At 39.1% G+C, this 18,713-nt stretch overlaps 1 protein-coding gene across 5 annotated transcripts; it reads right to left on the bottom strand.

Annotated features, from left to right (window-relative positions):
* Positions 1 to 201: 201 nt before the first annotated feature.
* On the bottom strand, positions 202 to 18,283 carry LOC306652049 (ubiquitin-like modifier-activating enzyme 1). Of its 5 annotated transcripts, none has more exons than XM_079125119.1 (26): positions 18,182 to 18,283; positions 16,457 to 16,573; positions 16,287 to 16,342; positions 15,944 to 16,112; positions 15,723 to 15,857; positions 14,741 to 14,847; positions 14,423 to 14,513; positions 14,183 to 14,315; positions 11,023 to 11,120; positions 10,779 to 10,925; positions 10,462 to 10,638; positions 10,242 to 10,346; positions 10,075 to 10,155; positions 9,626 to 9,781; positions 7,204 to 7,369; positions 6,883 to 7,079; positions 5,336 to 5,400; positions 4,925 to 5,120; positions 4,324 to 4,398; positions 4,007 to 4,196; positions 2,029 to 2,117; positions 1,724 to 1,816; positions 1,402 to 1,590; positions 856 to 957; positions 660 to 760; positions 202 to 505 (listed from the first exon to the last, which is right to left on the bottom strand). In XM_079125119.1, the coding sequence occupies exons 1-26, from the start codon at positions 18,278 to 18,280 to the stop codon at positions 370 to 372; spliced, it is 3,270 nt and encodes a 1,089-aa protein (XP_078981245.1). In that variant the 5' UTR covers positions 18,281 to 18,283; the 3' UTR covers positions 202 to 369. The 5 variants fall into 5 exon arrangements, with proteins under 5 accessions (XP_078981245.1, XP_078981248.1, XP_078981247.1 ...); XM_079125122.1 differs by having other exon boundaries at positions 6,997 to 7,079; XM_079125121.1 differs by having other exon boundaries at positions 18,096 to 18,233.
* Positions 18,284 to 18,713: the final 430 nt, after the last annotated feature.

Raw genomic sequence — 18,713 nt, 5'->3', positions numbered from 1 at the left:
GGGAAAGTTACCAGACCCTAAATGTGTAGAACTGTCAAATTTAATCTTCTCTATTGTACAACTGTGAATTTTAGACAACCTTTATGCTGCTACAGTGCAGCTTAAACCTTTGGATTATCACTTTAACTTGGGAAGTACAGGAGCCCACTCCTTTCCAGAGACAATAGGGCTGTGGCCCTTGAAAAACAAATACACACCATATATGGCTAAGTTTTTTATTATGGATTTCAACTTAAAACAAAATAGAAAGCAGCAGCCAAAAGTTTTTAGAAACAAGTAACACATATGTGCCTAGAAAAGCTGAACCTTTATCAAAATTAGAGATCTGGAAGTAGACTGATGACACTGGAGTAATGGGGCAACCAGGAATCAGCGGATGATGTATCGTACATAAGGGACCTCAATGTCTTCTCCACTCTCATTGTTGCAACACAGCTCAAGCACCAAGGTGCGCACATGGCGGCCTAGTTTTCGTTTTGACACATGGCTCACAATCTCTGTCATCCTAAGGCAAGGAACAAAGCATCAAGAAGGCAGTAAACAAGAAATGAAGGACAAGTCAGGGCAAAGACAGGAAATAACAATGAACTTTAACAGGTACAGCCGAAGCTGAAGATTCCACACAAAGCCTTTTCCCACCAGCCCCGTTGCCAACTCACGGCTGATCCAACCGTTCCTTAAGTTTCGTTGATGGCATAAAGAATGAATAGAGCATAGACACACCCTGGGACAGCATAGTGATCTCTAATTTGTGCTCTGTCTGGGAAGGGGAGAAAGGGAATAAATGTAAGGAAGACAAACACCTGCAAAACCATCATCTCCCAATAGAGTGAGCAGAGGAGGATAGAACTTTACCTTAAAATAATCTAGGAACTGCCTGAGAGTCATCTCCTCACCATTAGGCTGTAATCCTTGTATATCGAAGCGGTCCCACAATGTCCACTCATGGTTATAGTACTGAAACAGAGAACAGGGATAGGTCAGGAGTCACCTGACACGTTAAGTCAAATTAATCACAGCCCTCTTTTGTTCAAAATATCATGGCTCTATCTTATCCTTGAGTAAGCAATAAAATCCTTAGAATGACCAAAAGACTGCACACCATCAATGCCTTGCTGTATCTTTCACTCACCTCCCCAAAACTACATGTTTCCATTTAATATCCTCTAAATACACTGACCCTTTTCTTTGTATTTCTCAAAAATACCACTCACACTCAAAACAACTGTCTGAATGAACAGGAATATACAAAATGATAACAAATTGCACAGTCTAATTTACTATAATGAAGGCTAGCACTGCTTATACATGGATAAAGAAAGACAAACACGTTATTAGGAGTACATGCATCTTCTAATAACATACAAAGTTTCACTGATATATAAAATCACAGGCCCTTACCTGGTGATGGGGTGGTGCAAGGGGCTCAGAGAAGCTGAAGAAGGGTAGGGCCAAGTTGATGAAACTGTTCTTATAGGATTCAAGCTGGTGTCCTTGCACCACCTTGTAAAGCTCCAGACACACAAGGCCAACTATAGCTGCGGTGGTTGTTGCAATGGCTGGGATGATCTTCCCTGCAATCAGCTTACTCTGTGAGGCAAAAGAAACCAGCACAGAGAACTATTAGAAAGGTGGAGGTCTACAGAAAAGACCAAAAGTGGAAAACTCAAGTGTGGCAAAGAGCATAACGTGTGTGGGGGTGGTTGTCCTGGATTGTTAATACCTTATGTCGGTCTGCAGGGGAAATGTCATAGTTCTCTGCTCGAAGGTTGGATGCAGCCACAATGAAATCCATATGGAAATTACTGTCATCATCCTATTATACACAGGAGCAAGGAAGAGTAGTGGAGAGCACTAGAAGGTTATTGGTGAAATAAATACTTTGCACTGCAACTGTGTCAAACTCCCACAAAGTGAGACAGAACAACAGCAAGGCTTAACTGCAAGCCTACAATATTAACAAAAGGCTAAGACTGAGCCACCACCAGCCTGTCCCCCTATGTTGGCCCCAGAGCCCCTATTTGGCACCTTTTCAAAGTCAATGGGGTACATCTTGAATCCAGGTAGTTTGTCTGGGCTGGGAAGTGTAGCCTTGAGTTCTTCCAGGTGGTTGTCATCTGCAGAAAGTGAACAAACAAACATCATCAGACTTGCTGATCCCAAGCAGAAGTCCAAAATGGGACAGGAAATGTTTGTAGGCAGATAAAGATTTGAAAAGGAGAGACAGTTAGCAATAAACAGGAGATGTAGACATGAAAGAAAAAAAAAAAAAACACCTCTAAAAAGAAAGAAACTGGTATGAGGACTACAGAGAGATATTACTCTGGAGACACAGATATGAAGGTAAATAAAAACAGACAAGAGATGGAAGCAACTAAAGTACTCATCAATACATGAATAATGAACAACATGTGGAACAGAGATAAAATGGAATATTATTCAGCCTTAAAAAAGAATATTCTGACACATACTAAACATAATTGAAAGTGTAAGAAGCTGTGCATGTGGATATATATCCTTCTAAATAAAACTGAGACTTTTATGCTAAGTAAAATGAGCCAGAAAAAAAGATAAATGCCTGGACTGGGGTTATGGCTCAGTAGTAGAGCACTCACCTGACATATGTGAGGCACTGAGTTCAATTCTCAGCACCACATATAAATAGATAAAAATAAAAGTTCATCAACTAAAAATAATTAAAAAAAAAAAAATAAATGCTGTATGATTCTAATCATTTGCCCTACGTAGGACAATAAAAAAAACTGAAAGTAGTTAAGGGTTGCCAGAGACTGGAGAGAAAACGAGGGGAGAAGCTGTTTAATGGGAACACAATTTTATCTTTGCAAGATGAAAATGTCGCTGACGCTAACAGAAAATTTAGAAACAGAAGAAAAACTTGATGTTTTCTGACTTTTTTAAGAAAAAAGGATGTAGAAGAGAAAGATGGAATAGATCTTGAAGAGGAGTGTTAGAGAGGTGACTGAGACACTGGGGATAAATATGAGAAGTAGTTGAGAAAAAAAGTACATGGGGAGGAACTGAAAGCAAATACAAAGAAAAAAAATAGAAGAGGAATATGGAATGAGAAGAAATTTAAAGAGAAAGCATGAGAAGAGATAAGAACATGTACTAAAGATGAGATGGGAAAAATGAGGGATGCAGTTGCAGAGGTATTTTCCAGAAATATTGAGAGAGAAATAAGAGAATAGATAGAAGAGGAGGTAAGGAAAATGTCTCAACTCGGGAATAGGCACAAAGGAAGAGATAAATATTCAGAAAAGAACTAAAATGTAGGAGCAGATAAAGAACAGGAGACAGCACAGAAATAAAGAGGAAGATGAGAGTTAAAAGAATGAGAAAGTATGTTCAAGGCATTATACCATGATGAAAATGTACACAGGGAACTTTGCTGTAGATTATGGGTATGAATGGGGAAAAACAACATTAAGTAACAAGAGAGAGCTCACTGGTAGAAACCCTATTTTTTCCACCATCAGATAAACAGATCAAGGAGGAAGAGAAGAGCCAGGTATGATGGCACATGCCTGTTAGTCAATCCCAGGGATCTGGGAGGTTAAGGCAGGAAGACTGCAAATTCAAGGTCAGAATCCGCAATTTGGTAAGAGTCAATTTATTGTGACCCTGTGTCAAAATAAAAATAAAAAGGCCTGGGGATGTAGCTCAGTGGTAAAATTTTCCTGCATTCAATCCCCAGTATCCAAATAGACAAGATAACAAAAGTAAAAAACAGAAAAAGAGAACAATGTAATGAATACACACAGGATGTGAATGAATAATTTTCCTCATATCTACATGAGAAGAAAGGAGTGACCACCCATCCTATTGCAAAACAGAAAGTTGAGGACCACAGGATGATGTGTGCATGAATCTCCTGTATGAGGTTATAGAGGATCGCAAATAGCAGTCCAGTGAGAAGCTTACACAGGCAGAGGACAGAGTGGTGACTCCTGGCCAAAAAGGGAAAAAAAAACAGAAACATCCTCACCAACAGAGGCACTGGCACTCTGCAGCTCCTGGTCGGAAACATGGATCTTGATGCCAGATTTAGGAATAAACTTGGGGACCTGAAGGGACTGCAGGAGTGAGGTCACTGCAACTCGGTCCTGAGATCCTGTCAGACCATATGTCTGGGCAAAGAGGTTAGCAGCAGCCATCACATAATCCAGATGCAGAGGCTGGGAGAAGGCAAGGCAGGGAAAAATAAGCAGTAGAGTAGAATGGGTGAGTCTCCACCCACTTCCCACCTACCCACCTTACCCAACTTCCACTTGACTCTAGGGAGACCCCAAGGAGAAGACTTACATTGTTTATATCAAATATAAGCGGATGTGGACAGCGTTTGGGCCCAGACCAGAAAAGTGCTCCTGAACTTGTGAGCTAGGAGAGAAAAGTTTTGGGGAAGTATCTACTGCAAGAAGAGGATTCTCTGACAATCTATTCCTTGGTCCTAGAGGTCTAGACTATCTCTAGAAACTGTGGCAAAAAGTAAGCCAGTTAATAAACATATCAACTTTTTAGGTATTATACTAATTAAATACAAATTAACCCTTACAAATTCCCATAAGTCATACTACAGAGCTATAGATAGTATACCAGAGAAACTATGTGACTTGTTTAATGTCCAGTAAAGCTGGGACTTGAGAAAATACTTCAACTCCAAAATTTCTTTTCTAGAATATCTAAAGCCATCACTAGAAATCAAGTATAACTCAGTTAACATCTTAGGCAAGGGGAAAAGCAATAAGGAAAAAACATGTTTGCATAAAGCAACAGCCTAAATAATTACTGCTTTTACAGTGCCTGTGACATCTAGATTATCTGGAAGAAACCATATCAACAGCCATAGATTTTTCATTTCTAGGAAATAGATTCAGCAAAACAAATCCAGAAACATGAAATTTACCTGGTTGGGAGGAAAGTTGTGCAGTAACTGCTGAATGTTATCAGAATACTGCGTATGCCAGTGACGGTAGGCCCAGGTCACACAGTCAGCCCAGGTCTGTGGCCGCTGAAGCACTAGGCTGCGATGCACAGCCTCCAGGACCTCCAACGGCTGGGTACCTGCTAGCCGCAGGGTCCTCTCCACAAACTTGGGGTCACTAAAGAATTTGAAGCAGAAAATTACTCAAGTCCAGAAATAGGTTTAAGACAAATCCATTTGTCCAATTCTGACCCCATCTCCCACTGTATGGGGTTCAAGCTCTTTTTTTCAAAGTGTGACTGGGTCTGAATATTTCAGTAGTGAGGGGAGAAGACAAGATATCAGGCCACAGTTCAAACAGGTAGGGGATAAAAGAACATTTGAGTTACTTACATGAGGTACTGGTTGACACTTTCTGCTGGCTGTTTGAACAGGCCTTCAAACTCATCTCGAGCCCACTACAAAGCAAACAAAATTATGTGAAGCAACTGTTGACAAAATCGGTTTTTGAATGTATTAGAAAGATCACGAATAAAGAAAGTAGGAAGAACATGGGTGTTATGGGAGATAACTAAATGTGGCTATCCAAGATGCCCCAACAACTGACCTCAAATAAAAATCACTGGCTTTGATTTGCATAATGGTAATGACTTTCATGTGCAGTACTCTAAGTGTGGTTTGCCTAAAATTTGGAACACACACACACACACACACACAAAACACCTAAAATAAAACTAGGACGATCCTTACACAGTTTCTGAAAACTGAGCAGAAAATAATATTTGCCTAGAAACTGTTTACTTTTGCCCCCTGAGAACTATGAGGTCAATAAATAAGACTCACTGGTAAAGTGGCTAGGAGCATCTAGAGATTCAGGTTTAAATTCCAGCTCTACCACATACTACCTAGTTTTGTGATTTCACATGCACAAGAAATTACCTCCAGTATTGTCTCATTATAAAGATATGTTGTCTTCTGAACTGCTATTAAAAATACATACATATTTAAAGCTTATTTACTGTACTGCCAAGTACACATTAAGTATCAAACACTTTTACAAAATCTCTGTGGAAGAGGATTACTGATATGCTCATTTTACAGATAAGAAATCTGAGGTATGGGGACATTAAATCCAAGGTTACATAGTGAATCTGTTCTAAAATCATTTTGTGCATCGTGAGCACAGTATAAGTTAATTCTGGTTCTTAAGTCTTTGCCCAGTATCAGGGAAGATTTTATATACATACACACACACACACACACACACGTACCCATACACACATATACAGTGTGTACAGAGATAGTGATGAGCATTAATATCAATTCCATAAGCTCTGGCAAGATTAAGCGATAAATTGGAAATTTTTTCCTTTCCCTTTTAATAAAATGAATCATCTCACATGGTGTCAGACTCTAAGAATCAATGTAAAAGCATAATGGGTTATTCTAGGACTGAAAGAAAAATAAAAACAGGATTAAGTTCTGAGTGCCAGTTCCCAGTATATTCATTTTGTCCAGCCAGATGAAACACACTATTCATATATACATGCTTTACAGGAACAGGGATTATGCTGACAAACCAGTTATCAAATATATTTGACTAACAGAAAAAAATGTGTACTAAACATTAAAAATTTTAAATTTAAAAAGGAGATAATGCTAAGAAATTAATTTTGGTTAACAAGAAAATAATACTGTTTACACAGAAACATTGTCACTTCAAGTACACCTTGAATTATATTCTTTAAAACTAGTTCCAAAATGAAAATTATAAAGTAAAAAAAAATTGTAGGTAAAACTTAGGTTGCTGAGTGTAAATTGAGGGAAGGAGTTTTGAAGAAGGCACAATGCTCTCATGGAATTTAAAGACCACAAGGGCTGATGACAAGAAACTACCCAAGTCCCTAAGCACTGCACCACCCACTCCCAAGGTTGATCACCTGCAATGTATGTTCAATGGCATTGGGAAAGTTCTTCAAGGTACAAATAGGAATGGACTTCTCAGGTGGGTCTTGGCTAGAGCTGTAAGACTCGGTAAGGAAGGGAATAACCACCTGCACATTCCCCTTGGTGCCCAGTGTGCCTGATTCCAGCAGTGGCTTACGGTAATAAACACAGCGGCGGTCCATGTACAAGCCTTTGGGAAGAGAAATGGCATGAGAGATGGGAGAACATTAGAATAACAGAAAGACAAGCACCTGCCAGCACACATACATACACACACAACACAGCCCCTTTTCTTCACCCGCCTCCAAACTCACGGGCATCCACATTGTCCAAGGCATTGGCCACACCATCCAAGTTTTGAAAGAAGTCATCATCATAAATGTGCTCTGTATCAGGGCCCACACGGTTCTGATGGCTAATCACCCTAATATGTGGATTTATTTGACGCACAGCTGCAGCAGCTGTGTCAGATTTTAATTTCTGGGCAGGAATAGGAAAACAGCTGTTTTCTATGCATTCATTCACAAATCTTTACAGAGCTATCCTGGATATTGACTTATTTAATAACAAAGAGGGTACAGGTTTTATAGCAGGTCCTAGTTTAACAGAATATACAACCTTTGACTATGCTACAATGGCTGGGGCTATGACAAACATGGTGGGGGTGAGCAGAAATAAAAAGAACTGACAAACATCAACATTTTTCCCCCCAGAGTTGGATCAGATTCATCCAAACAAAATCAGTATGCTGGGCTAGGGTTGTGGCTTAGCCTTTGCCTAGCATGTGTGAGGCCCTGGGTTCAATTCTCAGTACCACATAAAAAATATATTTAAAATGAAAAATAAAAAAGGGCTGATGATGTGGCTTGGTAATTAAGCACCCCTGGGTTTAATCCCGGATAGCCATCCCCCCGAAAATAGAGGAGCAGTATGCCATGTAAGGACAACCATCCTTTCAAAGGCCCCTTCAAGTCATGCTCCTCTTCTGAAATATCTCCACTGGTTCCCATGTTCACCTGGGTTGTAGCTACTTCCAACTGATTTCTCTGTTCCTTAAACACCATGATGCATATTAATTCCAACTCAAGAGTTTTTCCCAGGTTATCACCTCTACCTGGTACACTGTTCCCCCAATATCATATTACTGCCTTACATACTTCAAGTTCTTGAAGAAATTCAATTTTTCCCAAGGAGGTTTTCCTTATCCATTCTTTAAAATACCCTTTATGGCACTTCATAACTGCTTTTGTACTTTTCATATTCTAACACTAATCATATACTTTATTTTATGTTTATTATGGCAGTTGTCAAGTCTTAGAGTAAAAAAAAAATTCTATTTTGTAGCTTTACTATTAGTTTTCATATTAGAAATTCAAACAATTTAAAAATGTTAGTCCATTTAAAATAAAATATGCCTATTACATATAGTATAACTAGCGTTTTTTTTGAGATGACTAGTGGTTTCTCAAAAGAAGACATACAAATGACCAAAAGATACATGAAAAATGTTCCGTATCAGTAATCATTGGGGAAATGCAAACAAAACCACAACGAGATCCTTATGTGACCCCATTTAGGATGGCCATTATCCAAAAGATAAAAACAAATGTTGGCGAGAATGTGGAAAATGTGAACTTTTATAGGTTATTGGTAGAAATGTAAATCAATACAAGCATTATTAAAAACATTATGGAGTTTTCTTTAAAAACTAAAAATAAAGCTATAAAATCCAGAAATCGCACTACTAGATATATACCCAAATGAAATGAAATCAACATGTCAAAGAAATACCCATACCCCCATGTTTACTGCAGTACGATTCCCAACAACCTGAATATTGAATCAACTTAATTAAACTAGTTTTATAAAATAAATTTTTCCAACATAAAACACTGTTAACATGTTCATATTTTTACCAATTCCTTTTTAAAGGAATTTCTTTTTTTAAAAGAAAGCTACATTCTCATATCCGCTGTATTAAATCTGTCTTATAATTTGCTGGAAGATTTATAATGAACATTGAGCATTACTAAAGAGTACCTTAATAGTCACTTAAGATAATTATTGACATTTTAAAAATAAACAACAGAACTTGAGTAGTGTATTAAAAAGTTCAGGTGCAAATTCAAAGCTAATTAATGTTCACTGCAACTACCTAATGAATAATTTTTTTTATAATTCACTGGTCTTTTTGAAAATACTGTTGCAATGAATTACAGAAGGCTTCCTAAAATACTGAAGAAATTTTTACTTTGATAGGAATGAAAATAGAAAAAATAGTACCTCAGAATATTATTACTGAAATCTTCTGGACTCAATGATTATTATTCATTGAATAATACAGAAGATACCCAGCATGCACTTTGGGAACTTCTCATTTACTGTGAATCTTCCCACTAGAGGACAACGAAACCTTTTGTTCCCTTATATATTCCAAAAGATTGGAGCATAAAGTGAATTAAAGGAAAAATAAAGATTCTGTGCAGGCGAATTTAACAATGTCCTTTGCACAAAACTTCTCAGGTAATGCCTCTATAATCAAGTTTCATAGTATCACATTTGCAGTGACTAAAATAAAAAAAAATAAATAAAATTAAAAAAAATAAAATAAATCGAAGGGTGGGAGGAAGAGTTAAAGAATAACAAATGAAAAGAACAAGAAGCAAAAACATCTAAGCCATTAAAATAAGAAATAAGGAAAAGACATGGAAAGAAATCCATTCCAACCACACTCACTGTGACATCCCATGGGCGGAAGAGAAACTGTCGGTTCAGATTAGACTTTTCAATGGTGTCCATGTCTGTAACTGTTATTTCACCACCTTCCCCACAGCCTAGCCCAATCATGGCAAAGTTTTTGAGCAGTTCACAGCCAATTGCACCTGCACCCACCTAGAGCAGAAAAGTAGAAAAGAGAATCTGGTCAGAGCAAAGACAGTATAAGGCCACACCACTTCCAGTTAGTGGGTCTAGTACTACATCAACCTGCAGAACCATAAAACCTAAGGTCACCAATGGAGGAAGGCACCAGAGAAACAAAGAGATATTCCCTCACTATACAGAAATGGGTAAGGAATGTGATTAGTCTGACCCAAAACCCTCCCCTTACAGAAGCAGAAACAGATCCTAAGAGGGCTGCTCAGGTCCAAAGATGAAAGTACAAGTGTTCCAACAGTTTTATTTACCAGAAAGTACTTCTGCTTGCCAAGCTTCTCTTGTAGGTCTGAGCCAAACACAGCCACTTGCCCATCATACCGATTCTGGCACTGAATTGTGACAAAAAGTCAAGTTACAGGATGGCTTTTCTATAGATGCTCCCTATGTTGCTTTGGCATGGGCCCCTCTTAAGTACCGGAAGGCATTTGTCTTCCATGAAGGTCACTTTGTCTTCAGGAAGACACTCAAGAGCATCAAAGTACAGCCACTGCCTAATGGGCATAAACTTTCCAGAACATGCCTGGGGAGAGATTATTGGTGGTTAAAGAAGGACTGATATAGCCAGCCAGACAAAAGGGTTAGGAAGGCACCTGAACCAAACCAACTCATGCATGACCTTCCCCACCCATGTTGACCTTCATGACCTCCTGGGCAGCCAATCCCCCAATAAATGCATTTATAGGTGCCAAATCCCCAGCAGCCACATATGCCAACTTCCGGATGAGGTCTTCATCAAGATTGCTCTGTTGGACTGCTGGCAGGGCTTGAGCATTCACGGTTTGTGCTAAGGTCACCAGTTTTGCCGCATCCTCCTAGTGAGTCAAAAGGAACCAAGAGAGGACAGCTCAAACTACTATAGGAGGAGCAGGGAGGGAGAACAGGGAGAACAGATACATGAACAATATGATGGGAATTCAAGTAAAGAACCCTGGGTGGTTTACCCTTCATTTACCTCATTGTGGGGTCGAGGAGGTCGGCTGTGTTGAGCACAGAACTGATGTAGGGCCTGAAAGCCAATGTGTAGCTGAGCAGGGCGAGAACACTTAGCAAAGTCTGTTATCACAAAGTCTGGCTCTGCAATCGAAGTCAACAACGATTTCTGTATAAAGTGGAATATTAAGACCATAAGTTTGAAAAGCCTAGAAATAACTAAAATTTCAGTCCACTCCACCATCCCCTGAAACCTCCATACTCACAAAACTAATCTTCTGAGACACTTTGACTTGACTGACAATGCCTCCACGAATATAGTTAGAGAAGTTGGAGGTATCACAGATACTAAAGGTATAGGGACCTAGTGGATTAAAGAAAATAAAGAAATGAAATCAAGTTTCTCTCCTCTCAGTTCAACATTATGGGAACCTCTACCTTTGTGCCCAAGTCTGCAGAGAAACTAGAAAATTTTTGAACAAGATCCTCCAACTGGAAACTCAACTGGATCCTCCAACTGGAAACTCATGTTTGAGTCTTAACACTAGCATGTTAAGTCAGCCAGATCCTGAAACATGTTAACGGAAATCAGAGACACATCTCTTCTTTCCCTCAAGTCCTATCCTAAAGACATGCCTCCCGTTAACTTTTGGGACTAAATGTTCAAACCCCATGAAACGGTTTAGTGTTCATAGTCCCCAGTCCTCTAATCCCAAGGCTTATCCCAAAGGCATGTACACTATTTATTTCCAGCTTACACTAGGTATTTGAGTTCACTTTTTTACCAAAAAACACAGAACAAACTGAGGAGTTCCACTCTGGCTGCATCTATCTTTCCAAAGTCAGAAACTAAGAAACTAAAGTTAATAGCCATTTTTCAGGCATGGGGCAAGAGACAATACAAAGTTATAATTCTGAGGATGAACAAATGAAATGAAGTCCATGGATACTCCCATTTATTGCTAAGGCATAGGAAGAAGGAAAGAAAATTTAAGTCCACTTGATTGCATAGGTTGAGATAGACAAAGTTTAGAAGCTTTGACAGCCAAAATCCAGACCATAGTACTGAAGAAAAGCTAGACGGAAGAAGTTTAGACATTCACTTGAGTGCATTCAGTATTTAGCAGAGAATTAACCAACACATGCAAGAAACTATGCACTGCCAAGAACCATCAAAAAAAGAATACGGTCATCCACTGGTATCTGTACCTGCAGAATCCCATGAACACCAACAAAATCCACAAATGGGCAAGTCCCTGATAAAAAAATGGCAAGTATCACACCTAACTATACATGTTCATATCCAATCATACCTCTAGATAAAGTTAATAGATAACATAAATGTTATTTAAGTATTTGTTACACAGTATCGTTTATAGAGAAAATAAGCAAAAAAATTTTTAAAAGTCTATACTTGGTTCATTACAGGTGCAATTATTTTTTCCTTTCAAATATTTTCAATCCACATTTAATTGAATACACTAATGCTAAACCCATGAAAGAAGGGCTGATTGTACATTTAAAAAAAAACAAGAACAAAAAACCACCTTCAGAGGTCTTAGCTCTAAAATGACTGAAGTTTTGAGCTCACACAAAAAAACTTCCTAACCCATGGATATCAACTGCCCATTTCACCTAATACTCCCAATTTCAAATAGTCATTTCAGGAATAAAATTACACAAAGTGAAGACTAAACACAAAAGTCTTGAGAGCCAACTTTAAATACATAATCTCTACAAAAAAACTCAAAAGTATTTTTTGAGCACCACAATACATTGCCATTCGCAATAATCTTACATTGAACAATATTATCTGAATAAAATGTATGTTTACTTGGGTTTATTGTTTCACAGATTCATTAGTTTCCATCAAACCTGTAAATCTGAGGACCAACATTTCTTCAAAAGTTTTCTGGAGTCACACCCTTGTTAGAATCATTATATTTTGACCCGTCCATAGTCTTCACTTATATAATAGTTCAATTTATTTTTTTGTTATCTTTTAAATCTCTTCTTAGCATGATCATGATTTCCTATAGCTTCTTGAACCTATAGAATATGCTTAAAATAGTTGTCATTTTGACTGATTTTATACACTAAGCTAAGTGGTATTAAAAAATTTAGACCCTTGAAAGATTAAATTCAACAAAATAAAACCCAAAATATGACAAAAAGGGAAAAAGAAAAAGGGAAACAAACCAAGAACAACTGAACATTAATTGTGGAACATCAATCAAGTGGCTTAGTATTATATACAAGGTGATCAATATCCTACAAAGGAATGCTTGGATAGGGTTAAGGGTAACAAAACAATATTTTGAAAAAAATGACAAGTAATTTTATGCAATTAAATAAAAACACTTAGGTACACCTAAGTGTACAAAAATAAGAATGATAGTAAGACTTTTTCTATTTGTTTTCTGGTAGAAGGAATTAAATGCAAATGTGCTGTAACACTGAACTATATCCCCAGTCCTTTTTATTCTTTGAGATAGTGTTTAGCTAAGTTGCTGAGGCTGGCCTTATACTTGCAATCTTGCTGCCTCAGCATTCCAAACCACTAGGATCACACAGGTATGTGCCACCATGCACAGTTGATAATCAAGACTTCCTGCAGAACACAACACAAACAAGACTATTCAAAACATTCAAGGTAATTTAAGACAACAATTATCAACTTAGACATCCTCAAGAAAATTCTTTCAAAAATAGGCAAAGCAAATACAATTTCAAATGTAAGAAAGCTAAAAGATTGTAAAGAGACCTACGTTATCATAAATCTTAAAAACCACCTTGAGAACAGAAAGAAAAGTATAAAATATTTACATCTGGGTCTATCAAAAGGAAAGAAGAACAATGAAAACTGCACAATGTGGGTAAAAATGCTTTCTAATTCTATAAATCACTTTAAAGTAAAAATAACATATTGAGGAATTTAGAACATAATAAAAGCAGAATGTATGATAATAGTAAACAATGAATAATGAAATGGAAATATTTTGTTATAAGCATTGTCTACATGTGAAGCAATAAAATATACTTACAGATTATACTAAGTACACACTAAAGATACAAAAATTTTAACCAAAACACTGGTACATGCTTGTAATACCAGCGGCTTGAGATGTTGAGGATGAAGGATCTCAAATTTAAGGTCAGTCTCAGCACTTTAACAAGGCCCAAAGAACTTTCCTCAAAATAAAACATTAAAAGGGCTGGGGATATGTTTAGTGGATATGATCAGATCTCACTGGCACATCTCTACTAAGCCCTAGTCCAGGTTCCAAAGACACTCTCCTCTTGTCCTTAGGTTCAATTCAGATGTTAGATATATGTCACTTCTAGGCTTTTGGGATAGCTCATACAGTTCAACATTCCCTTTGTTCTGAGAAAGCATTTTGCACCCTCCCCACAGCCTTGGCATACCCAGGACTTTGATCTCTATGGGGTGGATGTCATTGAGTTCACTCATGCCCTGTACTTCTGTGAAAGAGACAAAGTCCCCACTCTCAAATCCATGTCGGGCCTCATCCAGGCAGGTAACAACTCCAGGGCTATCCTGGTTAGAAAAGGAATCAGTTTTAGAAGCAAGCTCAGAGTACCAACAGATAGGAAGAACAGTTATTTTTCATCTAGTTACTGGAACCACAGGGCTGACCTCCTTACCTTGGTGATCATAGAAACCATAGCACTGAGTGGCTGCTCCCCATTGGAATCTATAAGAATCATTTCTTCTCCAAAGTCACAAAAAAGTTGCCTACACAGAGAGGTGACAAAGACCTGAGCATGAGACCATAAAAACAGGTACTCCACAGTTCAGTACATGTAAACTCAACTCAGCCCACTGATGGCAGGACTAAGACAATACTCACAGGAAGAGTGAACACAACACTGAAAACTGTGGTTGGCTCAGGGTAACAGATTAGTATGAGCCTTTGGTTCTGGGTCTGGGAAGGGTTGGGAAAGGAAGGGGCAAGCACTTACCCGAACAGTCCCCGAGTGTCTGCCACCACCAGCTTAATTCCACGGCTGTGACAGACCTCACCCACCTGCAGCTGGTACTCCAAAGGAGTGTTGGTAAGGACCACCACCTATAAAGAGCAAAAGGTTCAGGCAAAGTCCTATGTCTGAGGTGAAGACTAAGAAAATAAAGGGAAAAGGCTGAGGGCTGGGGAGAAATCAATACCCAGGCTTTTCTGCTAGTTCAGCTCTCTTCCACAACAAAGTATGAATTTAAGTCAGACTTCTAGAAGAGAGCCACTCAGTTTAACAAAGAAGTACTGAAAGGACAAGACTGAAAATGAGCAAATCCATTTATATGACAAATGGACTGCAATCTATTTACAATCTTGCTGTGCCCTGAGTAAAAAAATGCCCCCTTGTTCCAGTCAAAATTTGGATTTATTCCCACACCTAAATGTTCCAATTCCCAAGAAAATGAGTGCCCAGCCATGAATTATGGAACTTTTGTCTGAATTCCCTTCCCTATTCATCAGAAAAAAATTCATATTTCTGTTTCAGTAGTTTTAATATCTTTGCCTGCTGGGATCATTTTAAGGCAATGTATCAGCACCCAAAATTCCTCTTATTTAATAAACACCTCTATGACTATCCACTATTTTAAGATTAACTTTCACAAAAACTCTATGAAAGGTACATATTGCTATTATTCTTATTCTACAGACAGAAAAAAACGAAAAGAAGTTTACTCATGGTCATAAAATTAGATGAGCTCCAGATTTAACAAATGAAAGCAGTTTAGCTCCAGAGTTGTTTGTAAATCACTATACCACACGTATGACCCTCCTAAATAAGTGAACCCCCCAATAACAGGTAAAGAGTTTAATTCCTGCCTATATCCCCTAACTCTCACCACAAAACTTGACACACAAGGCCAAAACATTTAATAAAGACAGGTATAATATTTGTAAAAATTAGGCAGCAGGAAGGGTGACACTGCACATACCTGAAAATCACTAAGAAAGTCCTCAACAAGGGGTCCAGTGTAGCTGCTGACAGGCACATAGCTATTAAGTTCAGCAAGGCGGGGTTGAGATACCTCAGCTCGATTTTTACCAATATCCTCCTCACGCAAGTAGAACTACAAAGGGAAAGATGGGATAATAAAAATAGATGCAGAATCTAAGGAAGTTTGGTGCTTAGGGGAAAGAAGTCAGAAAGACGTACCTGGGAGGACAGGTCAGCCCACTGAGCAGTACCCTGGTCATGAAGGGTGACAGCCTTGACCCCACCAAGGATGATATTCTTGGCAATTTCCACACCCAGGCCCTGTAGGCCTGACACTAGCACACTGGATGTTTGGAGATGCTTCATTGCTTCATGACCCAATACATACCTGCCAAGAGAGATCTCTGGGTAAGAGTTTGTCTCATCCAACCCTACTCACCCTATACTGAAAGGACAAGATTGAAGACCACCAGATTCATTTATCTAACAAAAAGGGATTGCAATCTACACAATGCTGCTGCGCCTTCTCCTACTTTTTATCTCCCACCTTTGCCCTACTTACAGCTGACGGGAGTAAAGACCTTCATCTATGTCTGTTTCACTGTTTTTTGGCATTCCCTATGGAAGAATGGGAAAAAAAGTTCATATGAAACAAACAAAATGTAGCTTTAGGAGCTTCTTACCAACCACTCTACTATACCACTTGACAGTGTTCAGAAAGAAGGCACTCACGTTGGTTGGTCCTGAGGGCACTTCAAATCTCACAGAGTATGTAGGAGAGCAGTTAGAACCTAGCTTTGAATCAGGCCCAGATACTCGACGTTTCTTGGAGAGCAGTGAGTTGGACATCTGGAGGGGAAAGGAACATTAGAGGTGAGATACAAGTTGGGAGGCTTTTTCTATTCAAATTAATTCTGGGAGAAAGGAAGGCTTGAAATACTAGTATTCCCATTATAAAGAGAGAGACACAGAGGATATCACTAGGGACTAAGATAATAGAAGGGGGAGAATGAGCTTGGATAGTCCAAATCAAAAAAGGCTCAATCCACCAGTCATTGTGTAGCTTTTGAAGACAGAGCTGGGTCCCAGATATTTAGTAGAGATGTCCCTGTAAGGCTGATTAAATCTGATAGTGTCTCTGAGGCTATGATAAGAATGTGTGATAACGAAAGTATACTTCTGATGGACAACTATATGTTCAATATGTTATTTGAACATACAGCAAGACTTCTAAGTTTAATATATTATTTGAATAGGTTCTGATCCTTCGGAAGGTTTGGAGGGGAGACACCAGAGTTTATCTTAATAAAAGGAGTTAGACTGGATTAGGGTATTCCATAAAAGTATATGCTGGAAAAAGTTTCTCTGAAAGCAAGTGTTTAACTCAGGATTATTGATAAGAAGATAGCTGAAGTTAGGTAAGGTGGATCCCTAAATTCTGGATTTAGGGATGTTTCTGAAGGTGAACAGAGGGAAAATAGTATATTCCTAAGTAAAATCTCTTAGAAGACTCTGTGAAGGTAGGTACTAAGTCCTTAATTAGAAATTTTGAGTCAACAGGGTGTCCTTCAGCCAGGCTGAAACTGTGGCACTGGGGAGGATTACCAGAGACAGGAGGCTCAGATAGTTCACAATTACACTGCCAGCAGCCTCCCTCCCCTTCCCCTCCTCCAACTTTGTGCCTTGTTTGCTTATTTTGGATTATGAAGATTAAGACTGCGCAGGTATCCGGAGAAAGAATAACCACGTCAGGGGAAATCCGAAAAAACTGTGAGGTTAGTAAATAGGAAAATACTCTCCCAGATAGATGACCCTTTCTGGAAGCCGTGAGGACAAATATTCCAAGAAGATCTTTAAAGATACGTGAAACTAAACTGAGAATACTGACACTGGTGAAAATCTATGAGATTCACAGAAGTTCTAAAACACAACGTCTGGAAAGAAATGAAGTTTCGGGTTCCAAATATTAAAGCCTGAAACTGTAAAATGAACAAAAACTTGGCTTCCTAGCATGAACATGTCCCGGGTTTCGATCCACACGGTAGCAAACGGCGGGGGCAGGGGAAGAAGGAAAATAGACAAAAATCAAAGATCGTGAGGGTCTGTTGTCCCTAAGCCACACTGTAACCCCAGGGTAATGAGAAATTAAGCTGCCGATTTGCTTTCGCCTCCCCTCACCCCAAGTAGGGTCCCAGTTACCGCCGTACGCCCCGAAAAAAACAGCCCGGCCCGGCGCCTCCCGACGCCTCCACCAGGAGTAGGCGCCCAGAAAGGCCGTTTGTTACCAATGCTGGTTCCTGGATCGCGCCGCCAAAGGAGCCGAAGTCAAGTTCGACTGCCACCCTCTTCCTACTTCCTCCTCCCCGCAGACCTGGGGCCGCCGACAGTTGCAGCCTGCGCCTTCCCCTCCCTGGATAGTTGTGACTGTGGTCCTCCCACAGAAGATAACTCCTTCACCTTAGCCTCAGGAACAAGATGGCGACCGCAGAGCCAGAGGCCGAAACAAAACGTTTGATCAACCCGGAAGCAGGATGCAGGCGAGCCACGCCTACTCATGAGTCATGTATGACGTAAACAGTCGTCATATGACTCAATTACGTACGGGATGGAGCGAGAACTCCATCTGGTGGTAGGATTCAGAAAAATGGGTATAAGGTCCAATTACCAAGAACTCTCAGGTAACAAGGTCAACTTAAAATTATGCCTTTTGAGCATAAATTATGTATGACACAAGACCACGGGTAATTCGGGAAATACAGTCCTTAATAAAAGGCTTGCAACAAAGGCAGATAATGCCAATGAGTCATAATCGCTCTTGGACTTTTTACTTAGAACTTGTTCAAAATTCCTCACTGTTCTGAAGGTTGCATAATTTCCCTTTCACACTCCTTCCATTATACGTCACTACAAAGTTGATAATAACACCCATAATGGTTAGCATGTGTTATAAATTTTGAGATTTAGTTTTAAGGAAAAGAAAAACCCAGCA

This window comes from Sciurus vulgaris (genome assembly GCF_902686455.1).
Source record: "Sciurus vulgaris genome assembly, chromosome: Y".
Taxonomy (NCBI): Eukaryota; Metazoa; Chordata; class Mammalia; order Rodentia; family Sciuridae; genus Sciurus; species Sciurus vulgaris.
This window is presented reverse-complemented; position numbering and strand designations above follow the sequence as displayed.